The sequence below is a fragment of the Takifugu rubripes genome, chromosome 20 (assembly GCF_901000725.2).
Source record: "Takifugu rubripes chromosome 20, fTakRub1.2, whole genome shotgun sequence".
Classification (NCBI taxonomy): Eukaryota; Metazoa; Chordata; class Actinopteri; order Tetraodontiformes; family Tetraodontidae; genus Takifugu; species Takifugu rubripes.
The window spans coordinates 9,682,883-9,701,035 of record NC_042304.1 but is presented as its reverse complement, the minus strand read 5'-3'; the positions used below and the strand labels follow the sequence as shown (position 1 = coordinate 9,701,035).

Sequence of the window (18,153 nt, the reverse complement as noted above, 5' to 3'; positions counted from 1 at the left end):
CTCCTGTCCCCCCATTCTCTCTCTGTCTCTCTCACCCCTGGAGAGCGAGCTCTGAAGGTCACTGCCTACCCTCACCCTCCCCTGTCCCAGGGGTGCGGCTGACTTTCAGACACCCCGTTCTCTTCAGATGTTCCTCTGGGTTCTTGTCCAACACGGGAGGGATTACAGGCCCGGGGGAGACCCGGCCTGGAGGTGAACGTCACACTTGCATCAACGTCCAACAAAAGGTTCCAAACCGCTCGTGAGCGCAGAAACCAGCGACATTTGTGCAAAGAGACAGAAAGAAAAACCATCTGACCTGCGCGTTTAATCACACGGGATATTCGGGGAGAACCAAATGGCGTCGGTCCAGACATGTGGCAGCTCAGAAGGTTAATGAGGCGCTTGTTTGCTCAGAGGAACGAGGCAACAATGCTCTTTACTGAAGAGGGGCCGTCCCCCGCCTGAGGGAGCGCCGTAATGATACCCCTCAGATCTCATTATCAGCCTTATTGATTGGCAAAGGCCACCTGCCCCCTCATCCACACCACACACACACACACACACACACACACACACACACACACACACACACACACACACACACACAGGTTTTCATTCAAATGCACTACTGTTATGCAACTACAGTCACAAACAGTTTTCCATTTACAGCCTCCTACACATGCTCTAATATTCCTTTCAAACTGATGTTCCATCTGTACTCACACACCCACACGCACGCACACGCGCGCGCGCGCACACACACACACACACAGCGCAGCAACCACTTTGCTGCAAGAGAATATTGCATAAAATAAAAGGAGCAGGGAGGTAAGAGATGCGCGTCCACCTGAGCTGTCAGCGCCGGTCTGACACACTCCGGGGGGGGGGGGGGGGGGGACTTCAGGTACGCTGTGCAGCACCAGAACTTTGGCCGCGTGCGGGAGAAACCAGGCCCAAAGTCAGCCTGTCGTGTTTGAATCCAGGTCGGGAATATTCCCTCATCTATTATGGATGCGAGTCTCTGCGGGCTAATGTATGAACCGGTTCCGATCCACACTACTGGGAGCACTGGTGGGGGGAGCAGCAGGTGGTGCAGATGGCACAGATGCTGCTGCTTCTCCCACGCCGCCGACGCACGGAGCTGAGAGGAGGATGGAGCCGATAGAAGTAATTAAAGATGGAAACGGGGAGAAAAGAAAGTAAATCTGGGTTTCTAATCGAACAATCACGTAATTGTTCATGAATATAAATAAATAAATGCTGCGACTACACAAAACGGCGCTGCAACATCACCTTTTAATAGAATGCGTGATCCCTCCCCACCGCTAAATGTGCAAATGAGGGGCAAAGAGCAGCCTTCTTACTGGAAATCTAAGTAAAATGTGTTTCCATAGCAAATTCTGCAGCTCTGATTTGCGGTTTTGATTCGTCTGCTGGATCGGGACGGGAGCTCCTCCACAGAGGAGGTTCTGGAAGAGGACGTGATCCAAGTGGACGCTTTTAAGAGCAGGACGGGAGCTGGAGGACTGACAGAAAGAAAAAGGGTGGAGTCATATTAACCTTGAAAGTGGTTCTGCGCGCAACAGACGCACACAAATCTGAAAAGCCCCGTCTGATTCACGAGCTCTCGCACATGCGCCGCGAGGAGATTAATAAAAAAGAGTACAGAGTGAAAATTATTACTTTTTTTTTTTAAAGACCCGTTTAAAAAGAACTTTGCCAAGAACGTAATTCAGCCTGAGTGTTCTGTGTTGGAGCAGCATCGCAGCTGATTTCAGATGTTCTGCGCTTCTGCCTTGTTGTGCAGGGGCGCGTCCCCGTGATTGGCTGCGCAGCCCCGGGGCAGGAGGCGGTGGGTGGGGAGCTTTAAGAGCCTCTGCCGCTCCTCGTCGTGTCTCCCAGCACAGCGACCAGGAGGAGCTGGTGGAGGCGGAGGATGACGATGAGGAGGAGGAAGAGCGCGTCACAAAGTTTGATCCAGCAGCGAGCCCGGCAGCAGGACGCCTGATCAGGTTTGTGCCGCGATCGGTGCCGCATTTCGATAAAAGAAGGAAATCGCACTTTTCGGACAGTCAGCGGGGACGCAGCCAATCCCGACAAATCAGTTCCGCTCGGTTTCTGTTCAAATCGCGACGCCAAACCCGGCGAGCAGCACCGCGGGGGTCCAGCGCTGCGCTGCCGCGGGCGCCGCGTCGCCTCCGCCGCGGGCGCGTCGCCTGGCAAACTTTTCTCTGCAGACGTTGATTCAGTTCCGGATCTGAAGCAGCAGCCAGGACTTCAGACAAGCGTCACCTCAGCGCAAATATGGAGGCGAGAGCGGCTGCCCGGAGAGCCCGTTGGCCTTTAACCTGACTCATTTCCATAGATCTATTGGTCAGCATCAGATGAATGTACCGATTCCACAGATGTGTAGCCCTCCGCTTCGTTTCTTTGATTCCAGAACACACTCTGGATCGAGTGATCAGGTTGTGTGTACCAGAACAGTTCCACGGGTCAAACACACGTGTGTGCGTCCTGAGCGGCTGACAACTGGATCCACTTTGGTGTGATAATTAAATTTGTGCTCTTGTCAGCTCACCTGGCGACATGGCCGGGTCTCCCGTGCTGCGTTCAGGGGCTTCCCGTGATTTCCGAGTTTTTCTTTGCGTTTCAAACTGTCTCACAGCATAAATTAGAGCTGGAATGTTGGAGTCGAGGGCATGACCCGTTGATGACGTCCAGCATGTTTGAAGATGTTGAGGAGCAGAAACCAAGAGGCGAGCATGGAAAGGGCACCCCGCACAGGAAGTACGGCGTTCCACGGGGCCCGCTGGCGTGTGTGGCTCCGCGCCGCACTCCCGCCACTCGGCGTTGTCAGTTCTGATTTCTTTCATCACTCCGCCTCTTCGCTTCGCTGCGTCGCTCAGGAGGGCCACTGAGGGGGGAGGCAAAGCTGCAGCGGTTAGCCCCGGAAAAGACTTTTTCGCCCATAGAAGAAGAAATCGCCCCGCATGTTCCTGACACTTTGCCGCGCCGCCCCTGAAATAATAGCCAAGTCACAGCGAGGGGATCCAATTTAAGCGATGAGCCTGCGCGAGGTCGTAAACATCCAATTTCTGGTGGTGTAAGGAGCCGGCGGGTTGCCGTGGCGAGATGACGGCGGGGAGGAGACGCGGCTGAGACCTGCCAGGCCTTCAGCCTTAACAAGCGGGGGTGAGGGGATCCACCAAGACCCAACGAGGTTGGCTTCCTTTTGAAGATGGGCTGTAGAATATTCATCGGCCCTATAATCTATACCCCTTTGATAACTGACTCAGGACGGGGGGGATTTATTTTCCCTGCTGCAGCTCGGCTCGGGGCCCCCGGGACCCCGTGGAGGCTCGTCTGTTAACTCCCCTGCGCCCGTTGTTCAGGAATCTGCTGATGGTCCCTGAAGTCTGCAGATGGTTTCACCTTTTTCCTCTGATGTCTTCAGCTTTTCCACCTTTCAGGTCAGGAAGGATTGACAGGGCCCCTCCATCCAGCCCCCCCCCCCCACGCTTCCCCACCTTCATGTGGGTAATCGGATCAGCTGAACAGGCCAGATCTGCTTTTGTGATGACTCTTCTTCTGAGTTTAATATGTGCTTAAGACTCGTTCCGACGGCTTTAACCCGGGTCCAGATCGAATCGCAGCGGCGATCGTTTTAATTTCGCTGAATCAGCACTTTTTGTTTCATTGAGTGTGAGTCTTCTCCTACTTTCAACTTCTGGCACCAATAATCCATACAATTATTAATATTGACCCATTTTTAATGGAATAAAAATCCCTGTGGATCCCTGCCTCCGTCATGCTGCCGTCTCAGCTCTACCCATGTCCTCAGCTGGGGCTTGACCTCTTGTGGCGTTTCCCTCCGTGTTGTCGCTCTTCTCATACATCATCAACCTCTACTCAAGCAAGTTCGCAGGTTTCTCCAGGATTCTTGGAAGCGTGCTTGCTCCGCCCATTTATTTTTTCAGGGGTTCCTCACATGTGACATAGCTAGGTATCCCACAATGCATTTCATCTCAGCCGTTTCTTCTCAGACCATCCTGAAAACAGCAATAAGCTGACTAATGAGTTGGATTGTATGACAGATTTTGCCTCCTCGCTCTGATTCAACAAGGCCAAACAGCCAATCAGAGTGACCGGTGCTGACATGTGACGGGTTCTCTGGGCTTAACCACCCCGACGTGTCAGAACCAGAGTCCCAGGGGAGGCGAAGGTGCTCGCTTTCTACGGATGGTAATTTTCACATCTGTCTTCTCGTCAGACCGGGTTGGCAGGGCGTGCGCTCCCCGCCGTGCTCCGCGGTGCATGAAAACAAACGTTCCCGGAGCGCCTACAAGGTCGGAAACATGATTCCAGTCAGTGAGGGAGGGTCCGACCCGGCGTTGACGGACGGGGATTGTTGGAAATCCTCCTGCTCCTGGTGTTTGCACTCATTTCCTTCCGCTCCCTCCCTGCTTCCCTCCGACTCCGCCACCTCAGGGTGGACCCAGTGTGATGGGGTTATATTTGGCCTCGGCCTCCCCGCGGACTCGATGGGAGTGAAGCGCTGTCGTCGGTGCTGGCATCTCTGTACTGCCCCCCCACCACAGATCTAATCCCATCTCTTTTTCCCCCTTCCCTTCCTCCTTCCACCGAGCTCCCCAGGTGGCCGCGGTCCTTGCCTCCATCCGGGGCCTCCGCTGCTCCTCGTACCGGGCCTGAGCCACGTCCTCTGAGCCCCAGGGGGCCACGACGGTGGCGGCAGGTTTCTTTCAGATCCGCCATTTCAGCATTTCTTTTTGCCGTCGTGGATTAATCATTCGCGCGACTGGGTCATCAACATGGCTGCCCACCCACACATGACCCCCCCCCCACCTCTGCTGGACCAGCAGCACTCTGTCCCCGTCACACTTTCCTACCTGAAATATGGGCAGGATGACGTTGGGTACGATGGGACTGGCGTTCATTCATCATGAACGGTGAGACGGGGAGGCTGCTGGAGGAGACTCTAAATGGGAATCGGGGGGATTGATGGAAATGATGGTCAGATTAGACTGAAATGGGAGATCGGCTGGTTTTGAACCTGCCCCAAGATATCCTAAAACAGTTGGCACACAGGTATATTTTAGCAGGTTAATCCCAGGACCTGAGTTACTTCAGGTAAAAGATTGTCTTTTTCCATCCGATTTTTTAAATTACCGGTAATTGCCCGTCAATGAAAACATTTATTTCTTAAACGACTGTAATCGTCCTTGATATTACTTCAACTTGCAGTTTAAGGAGTTATTGGTGACTGACTGTAAACTTAATTTGTATTACAAGCTGTCTTGATGTGATTGAAATGAACCCTCTCGTTCACTCTCTAGTGGATCACCTCTGTTTTTCATCTGAGATCTTTGACTGTTACCTCAACCCTGCCAAAGAGGCCCAACAGCCCAACTTAATGTTCCCAGGAATCTCTGGTTTGTTCTGGTCCTGCTTCCATCACGTAGCACCATCGTATGGCGCCCCCACAGGCCGTTGTTGTACTTGCATATCAAGATCGTGTCTGTCGCTGCTGCTCTGCGCAGCGATATTCTGCAGCATCTTTCCGTTCCCAATCATATCATAATTGTGTGTCCCCGGGCCCCTCCACAGAGACAGAACAGCCCTGCTCAGAGCGTTTCCGTGGTGATAGTCAGACACGGCGGCGCAGGAAACCCAGAGACAGGAGAGAGCCTGAAGACCGAGGGCAGCTCCATCAAGCTGCACGACCTCTCTGCTAAATCAGTTCTAGCGTTTAGCTGAAGAACAGCGCCTCTAATAACACCCACCTCCAACTGTGGACACTTTGAATATTGACGCCGTAGCGACCTTGAAAAGTCTTAATGTGCTGATAGAGAAAATGGAGTCTGTGCTCACCGGGGCTGGTGATAAAGTGATAGATTGGTGCAGCTCGGAGAACCACAGAGGCCTTGTTTTGTTCCCCCTTTGCTCCTCCATCTGTGTACAGCTTCATCAGTCTTTCGCTCGGCGTCTCCGTCTCTTTCACTGCTGCCGCCTCGCCACAGATGGTCCCGGGACCTGATGGGAACAGTTATATTCTCCCTGTCGAGTGTGTCCTCACATCTGCCTTAAAAGAAATAAACACCTTCCTGCATCGACGCAAATGTGCACAAACGGATTTTTACCGATATGTCATCTGTCAGGAGCCTTAGGAACAAACATGGCAACAGCTTCACCATCTGTGTGGGTGCGGTAACGGTCGTTAGCAGAAGGACTTGGGCTCTAATCCTGGCATTGCCCTTTTCTTGGTGGAGTTTGAGCTCTGGTTAGCTTTCCTATCTGGTTAGCTTTGCTCAGGTTAGCATGGAGAGTTACTAGTTAGTTAACAGAAGGAACAATTATTCAGGGTCCTAGCTGCTGCACTAATTGAAGTTATTGTGTAATTGATGGTTAGCTCACCTCTGGTCCAAACACCCGTAGGAAGGTTTTCCTTCAGGGAATTTGAGCGTCCTCCTTTGGAAGGTTACTGTTGAAAAGGTGGTCGAAGCCACGCGCGTTAAACGCAGTCGCTATCTGCTCGATCGTTGGCCGCTCGCAGCTCAAGGTCACCAGGTCCCTGTCGTCCTCATTAGCCGCAGAACGTCGGGAGGTGGCAGCTCTCGTCGGTGACGAATGAGGCCCAAAGAGCCGGCAATCGCCGCCAGAGGAAAATCAAAAGGCATCAACGGGGTTTGACGGATGGCGCCGATGTGTTCCCGCCTCCACCGCGTCCGCGTGTGTTTGCAGCGCTGCTCGAAAATGCCGCGCGGTGCCCGTTTACGTTTTCTTCAAGCCTCCTTTATCTTTATAAGCATTAAATTGGAAAGGGTTAATTCAATTCCCCGCAGACGGAGGCTGAGACGCTCGCCGTCTCTTTTGCTCCACCTGCCCCGGCGCCCTCTTCCTTTTTTGTTGTTCCTAAAGTCATTACTTTTCCACTTTTCCTCCGCTTAGGCTATAAATAACCACAAATTGTGGCCATGTTGAACCCTCAGAAGCTGATTTGGTAATCGGTGCATGTTTAACGACCATCCTCGCTGATCTATTGGGTTTTATTAATTGTTTGAGGTCAAAAGGAAAGAGAGTGTCTCTAACATATTTAATATCCCTTTTATCCAAATACGAGTGAAGATTTGACTAATTAATTCTGGGTTCTGGGAGAGTCGAGCATTTAATCCTCCAGTTTTGAGGAGGATTTAGACAAACCTGAAATGATTTACATTTTTCTGTGATTTTCTGATGTAAAGAGTGCACGTGTGAGCAGAACTGCACAGTTACAATAAAAAGCTTATCGGGCACCTGCTTGGCTCTCATGATCAGACTGTCGAATCAGTGCACGGTGGTCGAATCAGTGCACGGTGTTGGTTTGATTGAGGATGATGGTGGGACAGAGATCTAACAAGGAATTTTTTAAAAAGCTGAGCTATTGCTGTCTGTCCTCTGCAGCATCCTGTGTCATTTACACACACACACACACACACACACACACTGTTTTCATTTCTTTCCATTTTATCTGTGTTTACAGTATATTTGACAGTGCTGACTCCAGCTCAGTGTGAAGGCTTAAATCAATAAAGAGTGTGTGTGTGTGTGTGTGTGTGTGTGTGTGTGTGTGTGTGTGTGTGTGTGTGTGTGTGTGTGTGTGTGTGTGTGTGTGTGTGTGTGTGTGTGTGTGTGTGTGGACAGAAGCCTTCTCTCTCTTTATTAAAACCTCTCTCAGCTGATTTATGCCCTGTGCTCAATGACTTGGTGGAAGATAATGGAGACAAAGATGATGTTTGCATCCCCATACGTGCACGTGTGGGTTTTGTCAACAATCTGCTTCGTCCTCTCCCCCCCCCCATTCCTGCCTTTTGTTCTGCTCACTGGATCCTTCATATCAAATTATCCTGGATTTAGCAATTAGCAGGTATTACGATGACTTGCATGGACGGAGGACGTGATGGTGAAACAGTGATGCTACAGACTGTCGCTGACCTTGGAAACTCCTGTTCAAGTCTCCCTCCACCTATTTTTGGATATGGCAGCAACATGTGCTCTCTCCTCTCTCCACACACACACACACACACACACACACACACACACACACACACACACACACACACACACACACAGCGAGCTGGCAGGTCTGTTTGTACACACATTCATTCACAGTGTGAGTGCCGTTCCTGCTGCCAGCCCGAGTGTGATGCACCAACCACCCCAGAGATGCTGTCAGATGGAGCAGCAGATAGAAAAGGCTTTGGGGGGGGGGAAGAGGGACGGCTGTGGGGGCACACGGTCAGGCAGAGGAAAGTCGCTCTACTTTGTGCCAGAAATCCTCCCGTTTCTCCTCTGTACCGCTGCCTGTCCAGCACCAGAACATCTGCTCCATTCGGCCGCTCTTTTTTTTTTTTTTTTTTTTTGAAAGGAAGGTAATTCCAGATCAAAGAGGAACAAAGGCGAAAAATAAAAGCATTTCTTTGTTTTTCTCGAGTGAAACACTAAAGACAACCAGTCATCCCATTCTTCCTCTGCTACACAGACCTGAAATTGAAGAGCACTTTCTATTCTTCCCACCTGTTTCCTGCCCTCTCTTGTTACCCGTCCTTTGTCTCCTGGAAGCGTCTCTCTCTTCGCCAGCCTCGCTCCGCACGTCAGTATCACGTTGTGCCTAAACAAATTACCCAGTGACCGCTCTAGACGTGAGGCCGAGCAGCTAAAAAGGGGTCCAGGTTTGCGCTTCTGCCCTGATCTGAAAGCCGACCCACCGTGGGAGATTTTGGATTATTGATGAGGCTCCGGAGCACCTTGTCCTCCCCCTCCAGCGCGTGAGTGGAGGACTGGACGCAGTCAACAAGTGAACAGACGACCGGGGGTCGCGCTGCGCTGACAAATGCCGACGTGAGGCCGTATCCGTGTTCAACATGGCAAATTCATTAGCGCTAATGTCGCTGTAATGACATCATAATCAGCTCGCTAATTGGATGTCATTGCAGGGGCGGCTGGTGCAACAACCCCCCCCCCTCCCCCCCCTCCCCCACACAGATGTCCACTGTCAGTGACGGCGTTGCTTATTGAGCAGAGGGTGGTAATAATCACATTACAGCCTGACACCAGGGCAGAATGACTCCATCGAGTCTCCGCGCTAGCGCTAATGGAAAAGGCGGGGACTCGTCTGCGCCCTGATGTCGTGTGTTTTCGGTCCTCATTACAGCTTTATTGGTGCCGTTTATGGAGAATTACCTCAGCGCTTCTCTCTTGCTCTTTCAGGTGCCGTCTGGTTGTGGTTTCATCCCAGAACATGTGATGACACCATGTCTGCCGAGTTCTGTAGGAGCAGCCCGTAACTGACCAGCCCGGGATCTCATCTCCTTTTAATTTGAAAGAGAAAAACAAACTTTGCTGCTCTTGTTTTTAACCTGCTGCTGTTCGATGCTCCCGAGGGCCGCAGCCCAATTATCCCAGCACGGAGAGCAAAAAACAAGGGTGTGTAATCGGGGCCATTGATCCATGAACTTTCTTCAGAGATTAGGCGAGCAGGCACTCTTTTGACGCCTGTGCCTGACTCACACACACACAGGGAGGTCCAGACTCCTGGACAGAGCACCGACCTTGACCGTGACCGTGCATTTGCACCACTGGGAGGCTGTCATGTCGTGTCTGCCTCAGAGTAAGACAGGACCCAGATAAGTCCTCTGAAAGCGTTTCAGCCTGAGGGGCGGTCTCGCTAAAAAAAAAGAAAGAGGCTTCATTAAAAAGTAGTCCGCTGTAATTGAAAAGTGCCTGTCATTGTCGCTGACATTGTCACAGCGAATTAGCGGCGGGAGTTTCTGGGTCGCGTCGTGCTGACTAACCCAGTTCTGACTGAATCAGCAGGGGAAGATGTGTGTTCAGGTCCTGCTGTGACCAGAACAGGCATCCCGCTCTCATCCGGACGTTATTCAGCGTTAACTCACTAATTCAGCTGACAAAACGCCTCCGCCATAGAATTCTTGTAACGCTAGCTCCCGCTCTCCCCATGAACACCTTCCCGTCCCTTTCTGCAACCCCTCCTCATACACCAACCATCCAGTCAGTGTGTAAGCCCTGCGTCAGGGCCCCCTGGAGGATGAACGATGTGCCCACACTTGACTATGAGTTGCTGCTGTCACCTGTCGGCTCCTCCCTCCCTGGCGGCCCCGGCGGTGGCAGCAGCAGCCCGCCGCTGGCCTTGGTCGGGGTGGACAATGAGCAGCGCACAGCCTTGGCCTTCGTAGGCCTCCTCATGCTCTTCCTGGTCTTCCTGCTGGTCAGGTGCTTCAGGATCCTGCTGGACCCCTACAGCCGCATGCCTGCATCATCCTGGACTGACCACAAGGAGGGGCTGGAGAGGGGCCAGTTCGATTATGCACTAGTGTAGAGGAGAGACTGCACACGGTCCCGGTCTTCAAGTGACTGTACCAGTGCAGATCTTTGCCAATGAGCGGTAGCAGATGCTAATGTTTGCGCCTGTCTCTGTCACTACTTGTGTAGAGGTGTAAATATGAGGCTCTAGAGGATGTTTTGGGAAAAATGTCTCCTTGTGAGCCAAAAACACTCAGCCCAGCTCTGATTCCAGGACAGGACGATGAGCTGCACAGCTGCCTTAACCTGATTTACTGTACGTGTCAGACAGGCTACAGCATCACTGTAGGCTCGTTCTCTGGAGCTAGTTAGCATTAATTAAAAGTCCAGTCAGTACCGATGTTAAATGGAAGCGGTGAAGCAGAGGCCCCTTTAATGACCTCCTGTCCACTGTTTAGCCTTGACAAGTGTTAGCGGTGGCTACAAATCCTCTCTCTCTCTCGCTGTGACACTGATTGTCGGGCTTTTGAAACCTGTGTCTGGTTTGTGTATCTGTGTCTATACTAAGAAGCCATATTGAAACGATGTAATCTTTCATTACCGCCGTGTTTAGTCTTTGATCTCTTTGCTCTGCTTTAATCTGTCCACCAAATGTGGTGACGAAGCAAACAATGACCTTTAGGCATCAGAAAAAACTGTATTTTTCTATTCTCGACTCGTTTGGGAGTCTCCGTTTGGCTATCCTTCTTTTCTCTTGTTGATCTTCAGACTGGATTTGTTTCTTTTTTAAAGTGTTCTTGCAGCCGCGTCTTAGAAGACAAAGCCGCTAGCCTTGCTTCATTTCTCTGCTTTTTGCAGTTGGCTAATTTTCTGACTGTGCTTTTTTGATACATGGATAATAATTAAATAGAATAAAGCATCTGTTTCCTTTCTTCGTCTCTCTGTTGAATTCACAATCGCTGAGCTGTGCAAAAAGTCGAAAGGTGAATAAAATTATTACAACTGCATCAGTTTGTGTCCCCTTTGTTAGTCCCAGAATGGTGCGAGAAAAAGGAAAAACCCAAGAGACGAGATTTAAAAATATAACCCATAAGACTTTATTGGCATTAATGTCAATGGATGGACATTTTTTCCTTTTACAGACACTCGTAAATCTTTGGTTTTCTTTGCACACAGGTGACGGTCAGCCAGGATATTGTATCGTGCTAACAGAGAGCGTAGATGATTGTCGTTTCAGCCTGGGGGAGCCAGATCTGACAAGCCTCAGAATTACAGTCCAGATTTCAAACGGGCCCCCTTCTCCTCCTTTTTCTCCTCCTTTTTCTCCTTCTCCTTCTCTTTCTTCTCTGAAGTGTGAAGCACATATTTCAACAAGCGCGTTATCGTTTCAAGTTTAATACTGAAGCTGAGATACAGTAACAACACGCAGCACACTGCCGTTTCTTCTTTAAATATAGTGGCAAATGAAAGAAAAAAAAATTACAAACGGACAAAGATACAAAGTATACAAAGCTTCCCAGGTTAGACAAAATGGTTACGTAGGGTTTCTAAACATGGCCTGGACTGCGGGACGGTTCAGCCTGGACCGACAACATCGTTCAGCACCAAAGATCCAGCTGGAGACGGTTCGTTATTGCATTGATCTTCCCGATGGCGTGCAGACAGTGCGAGTTTTGAGAGAAAATGTGTTGGGAATGTCAATTACGTTCGGGACGGGTTCTCCTAATCTGGTCACAGTGGTTTTTGGACAGAAAAGTCGCTGATCAACGCGCACGTTTGTCTCCTCAAGAAAAATCAACAAAAGGCTTTCAACCCTAATTTCACTGTCAGCTTTTGGGGGGGGAGGTTTTGGCAGCTCTGACAATTAAAAACAAATCTACAGTTCACTTAAAAATATACACTTACATTTTCAAGAAGCAAGTTTGATAATATTGGTTTTTCAGCACCGAGATGGTACAAAAGACAGACGTACACAACATTAATCAACCCTCGCAAAAAAAAAGAAGTCTCTTTTGCAATCAAGACTCAAGACTGCACGTTTCGCACAGAGAACGAGATGGTATTATCTAGCACCTTTTTTTCCTCTTTGAGAGAAAAACAATGAAAGCTGACCTGATGCCTTGTTTTCTTGTGAGGTTTGGTGTTCACCCGTGTGTGCCCTTGCACCGTAATGCACGACCCTCAGTGACGGCTTAGGTAAGATAGACACGTCCTGTACCTTTAACATGGTATTCAGCTGTGTTGTAAACAAGAGCTCGGGCGTCGAACTCGTATTCAAGCTGGGTAAAGTCAGCCCGTAATGGCCGCCAGGCTGTTCTCAGCGGTAGGAGAAGCTGCGACCTGGTCGATCACCTTTTGAGACTACAAGCTGCTAACCGGTTGGTCCCCTGCTCTTGTGGCGGATGACGGGTGACGCTAGCGCCCTCTATTTTTTTAAGAAGTTGGCATCACAGCATGGTGTCCATACTCGGAAAGGTACTGAGGTAGCCGAACGTGACAGCACACGCACGCAAACACGCTAATCACTGCTTGCTGTCGACCGTGGACAGGACAAAAGTCAGTCGTGTCAGAGCGCAACGCGGCACACTGCGTTTTCTCTTTGGAAAACTGGCGGGAACTGAGCGGTTGAAGCCGAAAATAACAACACGGACTGCTGCGGACTGAAGAGAGACCCTGAAAATGCTGTGTAAATGTCGCAGTCCTTCTGTTAGCATTGTTCAAACATCACAAATACATTAAATGACACTAAGATACCGAGAGGGGCCAAAGTGACGAACCAATTTGCTCCCCGGTGATGTGATGTATTCGGAAGTGATCACAGAGAGGTAAGAAAGTCCTTGGACCACACTGATGGCACCTAAACCCTTATATTATCTTGAATTTCACTTCTTAAGTGTGTCAGTTTAGATGTTTTTTTGATTAAAAAAAACAGTTTGGGCCACTCTCAGCACTTCGTTCCCCATAAACACCCCCCTCTTTTGAGTCATTTCCTGTTTTTTGGTCTAAAGTGCTTCATGGATTCGTGGCCCATCTGCCTGTCGATAAGGGGTCTGTGGTCTGAGCACTCTGGTACCTCTCTGTCTTCCCCTCCACTGCCTCTCTCGGTGGACAATGAGTGCTGGGTCGGTACATTTGGAAATACAGAACCATACAAAACAATAACACAGTGGTGGCAGAGCTGGGCTGATCCACTCAGTTTGTTTTTTATAGCCCTTGAAGGCCCCCTGCTGGTGGGGAGGTTCCTGCAGGGGGGGGGGGGCTGGGGTGTTGTGAAACAAAAGGGCAGCTATGAAATCAGTCCCAAACGATTGCAGAGCATGCTCTGAGCTCAGTGCACGTGGATGTTGAGCTTGATGCGCAGGGCATCTCCTATTTCTCCCCGTAGGTAGTCATTGTCATGCTGCCTCTCCAGCTGGTGCAGCCTGCGAGGTCCAAACAGCCGCAGGCTGGCGATCTCCAGCCGGTAGGATCCCGGTGGAGGCGGCCTCTTGCCCAGCCGCAGCACGCTCTTTCCATCGTGGCGTTCCAGCAGGCGGAAGTGTTCGTTAGCGTTGCCGTGGGTGATGACATAGCGTATGTGGTTCTCCAGGGGCTGCAGGGCCGGCAGGAGCTCGAGGAGAGGCTCCTTGTTGAGCAGCGAGGACAGGGAGATGTTCATGGGGATGGAGTCCTGGGTGTCCATGCTGGCCATGCTCACGGCCGAATGCTGCTGGGTGAAGACAAACATCACTCAAGTGAAATGAACATTGAATTATTTGTTTTTGCTGCAGCCTGCCAGCAGGGGGAGCACTAGCACCATCTTTATCTACGCTCCACGGGTCTGACCCGGGAGCTGCAGCTGACTCTACCTGCGTGATGTCATTTTCATCGGTGTTGCGTTTGTGTCGCCCGTTCTTGCCCCCTCCGTTGATCTTGCACTCGTAGCAGGCCTCGGGCGACAGGCTGTCCTCGTCGTCTCCTTCCGTAAACTGGCCCGTGAAGCCGGAGCCGCTCATGCAGTGACTGAGCGGAAACAAGAAGACAGTTTAGACGTCATTCGGCACCTCCCTGATCACATCCGGCGTGTCGCTCTCACCCCTGTCCGGCTCTGTAGAACCCGCCGGGGCAGCCGCACAGGTAGCCTCCGTCAGTGTTGGAACAGCCATAGATGCAGGGGTTGCCGCCTGCGCTGCACTCGTTCACATCCTGGCAACCGGCAGCGCCCTGGTCGAAGTCGAATCCAGAAGGACAAACGCACTTGAAGCTGCCCAGGGTGTTGTAGCAGGAGGCGGAGCCGCACACGGATCCTCCCTGACACTCGTTTTCATCTGCAGAGCAGAAACGCGAACGTCGTTCGATTTAAAACGTAACCGACCTTCGAGTTTTCAGCCGTAGCACATCTAAAGATGCTGTATGTGGGTTTTCAGCCCTGGCCAACATCATATTTGACCACCAGGTGGCGTTTAAGTTAGCTGTGCTAAGTTTAACTAAGATAATTTCCAAAACACAGCCTATTTTTACACACACCTACACTTGGATAATGCTGAGGGTTTATAGCTACAGTTACACCTCCCTGTCACAACTGATCATTTACAACTAGAACTTATGGTGTAACTCACCCACGCACTGGTTCCACTGGTAGTGCTGCACGTAGCCCTGCGGGCAGCCGCAGCGGTAACCTCCCAGCATGTTCTGACAGCCGTGCTGACAGCGGTGGTTGTTGCTGCACTCGTCCACATCTGATCGACACAAACGCACACACCGAAGAGCTTCAGCAAAGTCCTTCCACATCGTGGAGCGCGTGAGAGCGCCACCTATCTAAACCATCTTCACTGCGAAGGCGGGAGCCTCACCTTCACACTCAATGCCTGAGGTATCCAAGGAGAAACCTTTGGAGCATTCGCAGTTGAAGCTGCCGGGCGTGTTGACGCAGGAAGCGCGGGAGCCACACCCGCTGTTTGACCCAGCGCACTCGTTGTTGTCTAAACCAGATTGGAAAAATGTTCACGGACGGCAGCATCACAACGGTACGAACTTTAGTCCTGAGCGTTACATTCAGCTCACCGATACAGGCTGTCTGGTGCTGCGTGAACCCAGTCGGGCACTTGCAAGTGAAGCCTCCAATAGTGTTGACACAGTGGAACTGGCAGTTGTGTTGCTTCGTCGAGCATTCGTCCACATCTGAGGACAGAAATGGAATCTCCAATGAAGCTTTAGGTTAGGCTTGTAACCAAAAGAGGAGTGGCTTAGTTTACTATGGTGAAAATCACCTCTGCAGGTCTTTCCGTCTGGTTGCAGGCTGTAGCCTCTGGGGCAGGAGCAGAGGTAGCTGCCCTCGGTGTTCTTACACAGGAAGTTACAGGGCTTTGGAGACGCGGCGCACTCGTCCATATCTGGAACACGCAGAAAACAAGAGGAGTGAATGGACGGCCGGGACGAGGAACGCAGGTCGGCCGGGCTTCAGAGACGCGTGGTGAAAATCGGAGCGCGGCCGTACCGACGCAGGAGGTGGCGGTGAAGTCTGTCTTGTAGCCCACGTTGCAGTGGCAGCGGTAGGAGCCGATGGTGTTGATGCACTGACCGTTGCGACACAGATCTGGCAACACCTGGCACTCGTTGATGTCTGAAGATTCAAGTCACATCGTCAGCAACACATCGTTGGAGCTTCGCTAGAACCGTGCCGTTGGTGTCACTCACCCCTGCCGTCGGTGGTGTAGCCCGGTCCGAGCGGGCACATCTTCTTGAACTGGACGGTGCCGGGGAGAGGGCAGAGCTCACACTGCGACCCCCAGCCTCGGCCGATGTGGCAGCAGCACTCGGACTTGGTCACGCTGATCCGGCCGGTGGACGACTGCTGGCACATGGTCTGCAGAACCTCCGTGTAACAGTAGCCCTTCCTGTTGTCTGTAGGAAAGATGGCGTCCGGTTTTAGTCACCGATTCATCTCCAGCGTGTTGGAACATGCTCTCCAGCAGATCTTTACCAATGCATTCGGTTGCGGTGGAGCTCGGCTCGAACCCGTCGTTGCACTCGCAGCGGTAGCTCCCTACCGTGTTGATGCAGCGCCCGTTCTTACAGATGCCCGGTTTGGCGCGGCATTCGTTCAGGTCTGTCGCAACAGGATGAAGAGATTAAAGAGGTGGATCGAGCAGCTCCTCGGAGCAGCCGCGGCTGGTTTTACTCACCCGTGCAACCCTGTCCATCCAGCCTGCGCTGCATCCCGGGAGGGCAGATGCACACGAAGGAACCAATCATGTTCTTACAAGTCATACCGTTGGAGTCACAGTCGTCCAGCCCTTCGGAGCACTCGTCCTGATCTGCACACAGAGCGAGGGAATAAAAACCATGTTCATGAAGTGAACCTGCGGAGTGAATTGAGGAGTTCAAGAGAGGCTGCAGAAGGGAAACCCGACGGCGTCTCACCTCTACACATGCGCTGATCATCTCGCAGGACGTAGCCAGCAGGACACATGCACTCATAGGAGCCAAAGGTATTCACGCAACGGAAGGCACACAGCAAAGAATTCTGGGAGCACTCGTTTACATCTGAAGAGAGAGATAGTCGTCAACTCTTTTTTCCCCCACCTAGTGGCGAAAGTGTGTCAGCACTCTGAGTAACTGACCTTCACAGGTCATCATGGGTCCCGGCTCAAAACCATCCTGGCACGAACACTCGAACCCTCCGACCACGTTGGTGCAGGTTCCGTTTCCACACGGGTTTCCGATGGAGCACTCGTCGGTGTCTGAGGAAGAGCCGAGACGCCGACATCTTCATCAAACACTCAGGAATGTCGACAGCTTTGTCCTGCCTTTATCTGTGGTTCCATTTTATCAATAAACCTTCCAGAACTGGTGCTACCAGGTGCTAACATCTTTTTCGATGGTGAAAGGCATGTTTTGGCTCTGGAAAACTATTTTCTGAAGTCATCTCACCGACACACTTGACCCCTGTGTAATCCAGGTTGTATCCAAAGGGGCATTCACAGCGGAACGAGCCATCCGTGTTGATGCAGATACCATTCTGGCACACTCCTGGGTTTTCCAGACACTCATTCATGTCTGAGAAGAGTAAGAAAAAGCGTTACCACTCACAAGACATCCCTATGTGTGACACGCAGGGGCTCGTTTCTGCTGCCGCTCACCTTCGCCAGTTTCTCCTGGTCCAATCACGGTTCCAAGGCCGTAGGGACACAGAGTTTCAAAGGCAGCTGGAGATGTACAGGAGATCATTTATACCTGCTGTCATTAAAAACTGTGCGTGTCTGTGCATCTCTGTTGCAAACCTTCACTCTCTCGTGGGCACAGCTCACAGGGAAGCCCCCAACCCTCTCCCGGCATCTTGCTGCAGCAGCACTTGGCCTTGGTGGTGTTTAGAGCTTTAGGGACGGAGCATTTTCCAGCCTCAAATTTGGTGAAACAGAAGCTTTCCCTTGTGTCTGCCGGTAAAACAATCCATAAAGATCTTCATCGCAGCAATTTCACGTGAGAAAAGAAGATCACGTGTCAGATGAATACCGTAGCAGCGGCGTTTGTTGTCTGAGAGCACGAATCCCGGCTGACACGTGCACTGGAAGCTGCCGGGGGTGTTGGTGCAGGTGCCAAACTGGCAGATGTTGGGCTCCACCTCGCACTCGTTGATGTCTGGGAGGGGAGAATGTGTGAACGTGCGCACCTTCAGCGCATGGGGTCAGACATACGGACGCACGTCTCACCTATACACTGGTCATTCTGCACCTCATAGCCCGGCGGGCAGATGCACCTGAAGGATCCATCCAGGTTCTGACAGGTCCCCGGGGAGCAGGTACCAGGCAGACTCACACACTCGTTGATATCTGTTGGAACATGGGGTCGGTTGGGAAGAGCGGGCTTTTCTGC

The 18,153-nt window shown here is 51.5% G+C and overlaps 2 protein-coding genes across 6 annotated transcripts in view; one reads left to right on the top strand and one right to left on the bottom strand.

The window, feature by feature from the left end:
- Window positions 1-533: 533 nt before the first annotated feature.
- LOC105417938 (cortexin-1-like) lies at window positions 534-11,230 on the top strand. Of its 2 annotated transcripts, none has more exons than XM_029828025.1 (2): window positions 534-590; window positions 9,557-11,230. In XM_029828025.1, the coding sequence occupies exon 2, from the start codon at window positions 9,995-9,997 to the stop codon at window positions 10,373-10,375; it is 381 nt and encodes a 126-aa protein (XP_029683885.1). In that variant the 5' UTR covers window positions 534-590; window positions 9,557-9,994; the 3' UTR covers window positions 10,376-11,230. The 2 variants fall into 2 exon arrangements, with proteins under 2 accessions (XP_029683885.1, XP_011613178.2); XM_011614876.2 differs by lacking the exon at window positions 534-590 and adding an exon at window positions 1,861-1,994 and having other exon boundaries at window positions 9,247-11,230.
- A 142-nt stretch (window positions 11,231-11,372) lies between these two features.
- fbn2b (fibrillin 2b) overlaps window positions 11,373-18,153 on the bottom strand; it is a 40,336-nt gene continuing 33,555 nt past the window's right edge. For 3 of the 4 annotated variants that reach the window (XM_003974206.3, XM_029828023.1, XM_029828021.1), the window contains 18 exons: window positions 17,991-18,110; window positions 17,794-17,919; window positions 17,562-17,714; window positions 17,421-17,486; window positions 17,212-17,337; window positions 16,902-17,021; window positions 16,702-16,824; window positions 16,464-16,595; window positions 16,262-16,387; window positions 15,976-16,182; window positions 15,776-15,901; window positions 15,549-15,671; window positions 15,343-15,459; window positions 15,132-15,260; window positions 14,898-15,017; window positions 14,375-14,606; window positions 14,148-14,301; window positions 11,373-14,008 (listed from right to left, as the gene is read on the bottom strand). In XM_003974206.3, coding sequence (XP_003974255.1) covers window positions 13,628-14,008; window positions 14,148-14,301; window positions 14,375-14,606; window positions 14,898-15,017; window positions 15,132-15,260; window positions 15,343-15,459; window positions 15,549-15,671; window positions 15,776-15,901; window positions 15,976-16,182; window positions 16,262-16,387; window positions 16,464-16,595; window positions 16,702-16,824; window positions 16,902-17,021; window positions 17,212-17,337; window positions 17,421-17,486; window positions 17,562-17,714; window positions 17,794-17,919; window positions 17,991-18,110 — 2,681 coding nt within the window. In that variant the 3' untranslated portion in view covers window positions 11,373-13,627. The remainder of the gene's footprint in view (window positions 14,009-14,147; window positions 14,302-14,374; window positions 14,607-14,897; window positions 15,018-15,131; window positions 15,261-15,342; window positions 15,460-15,548; window positions 15,672-15,775; window positions 15,902-15,975; window positions 16,183-16,261; window positions 16,388-16,463; window positions 16,596-16,701; window positions 16,825-16,901; window positions 17,022-17,211; window positions 17,338-17,420; window positions 17,487-17,561; window positions 17,715-17,793; window positions 17,920-17,990; window positions 18,111-18,153) is intronic. The other variant, XM_029828022.1, reaches the window with a different exon arrangement.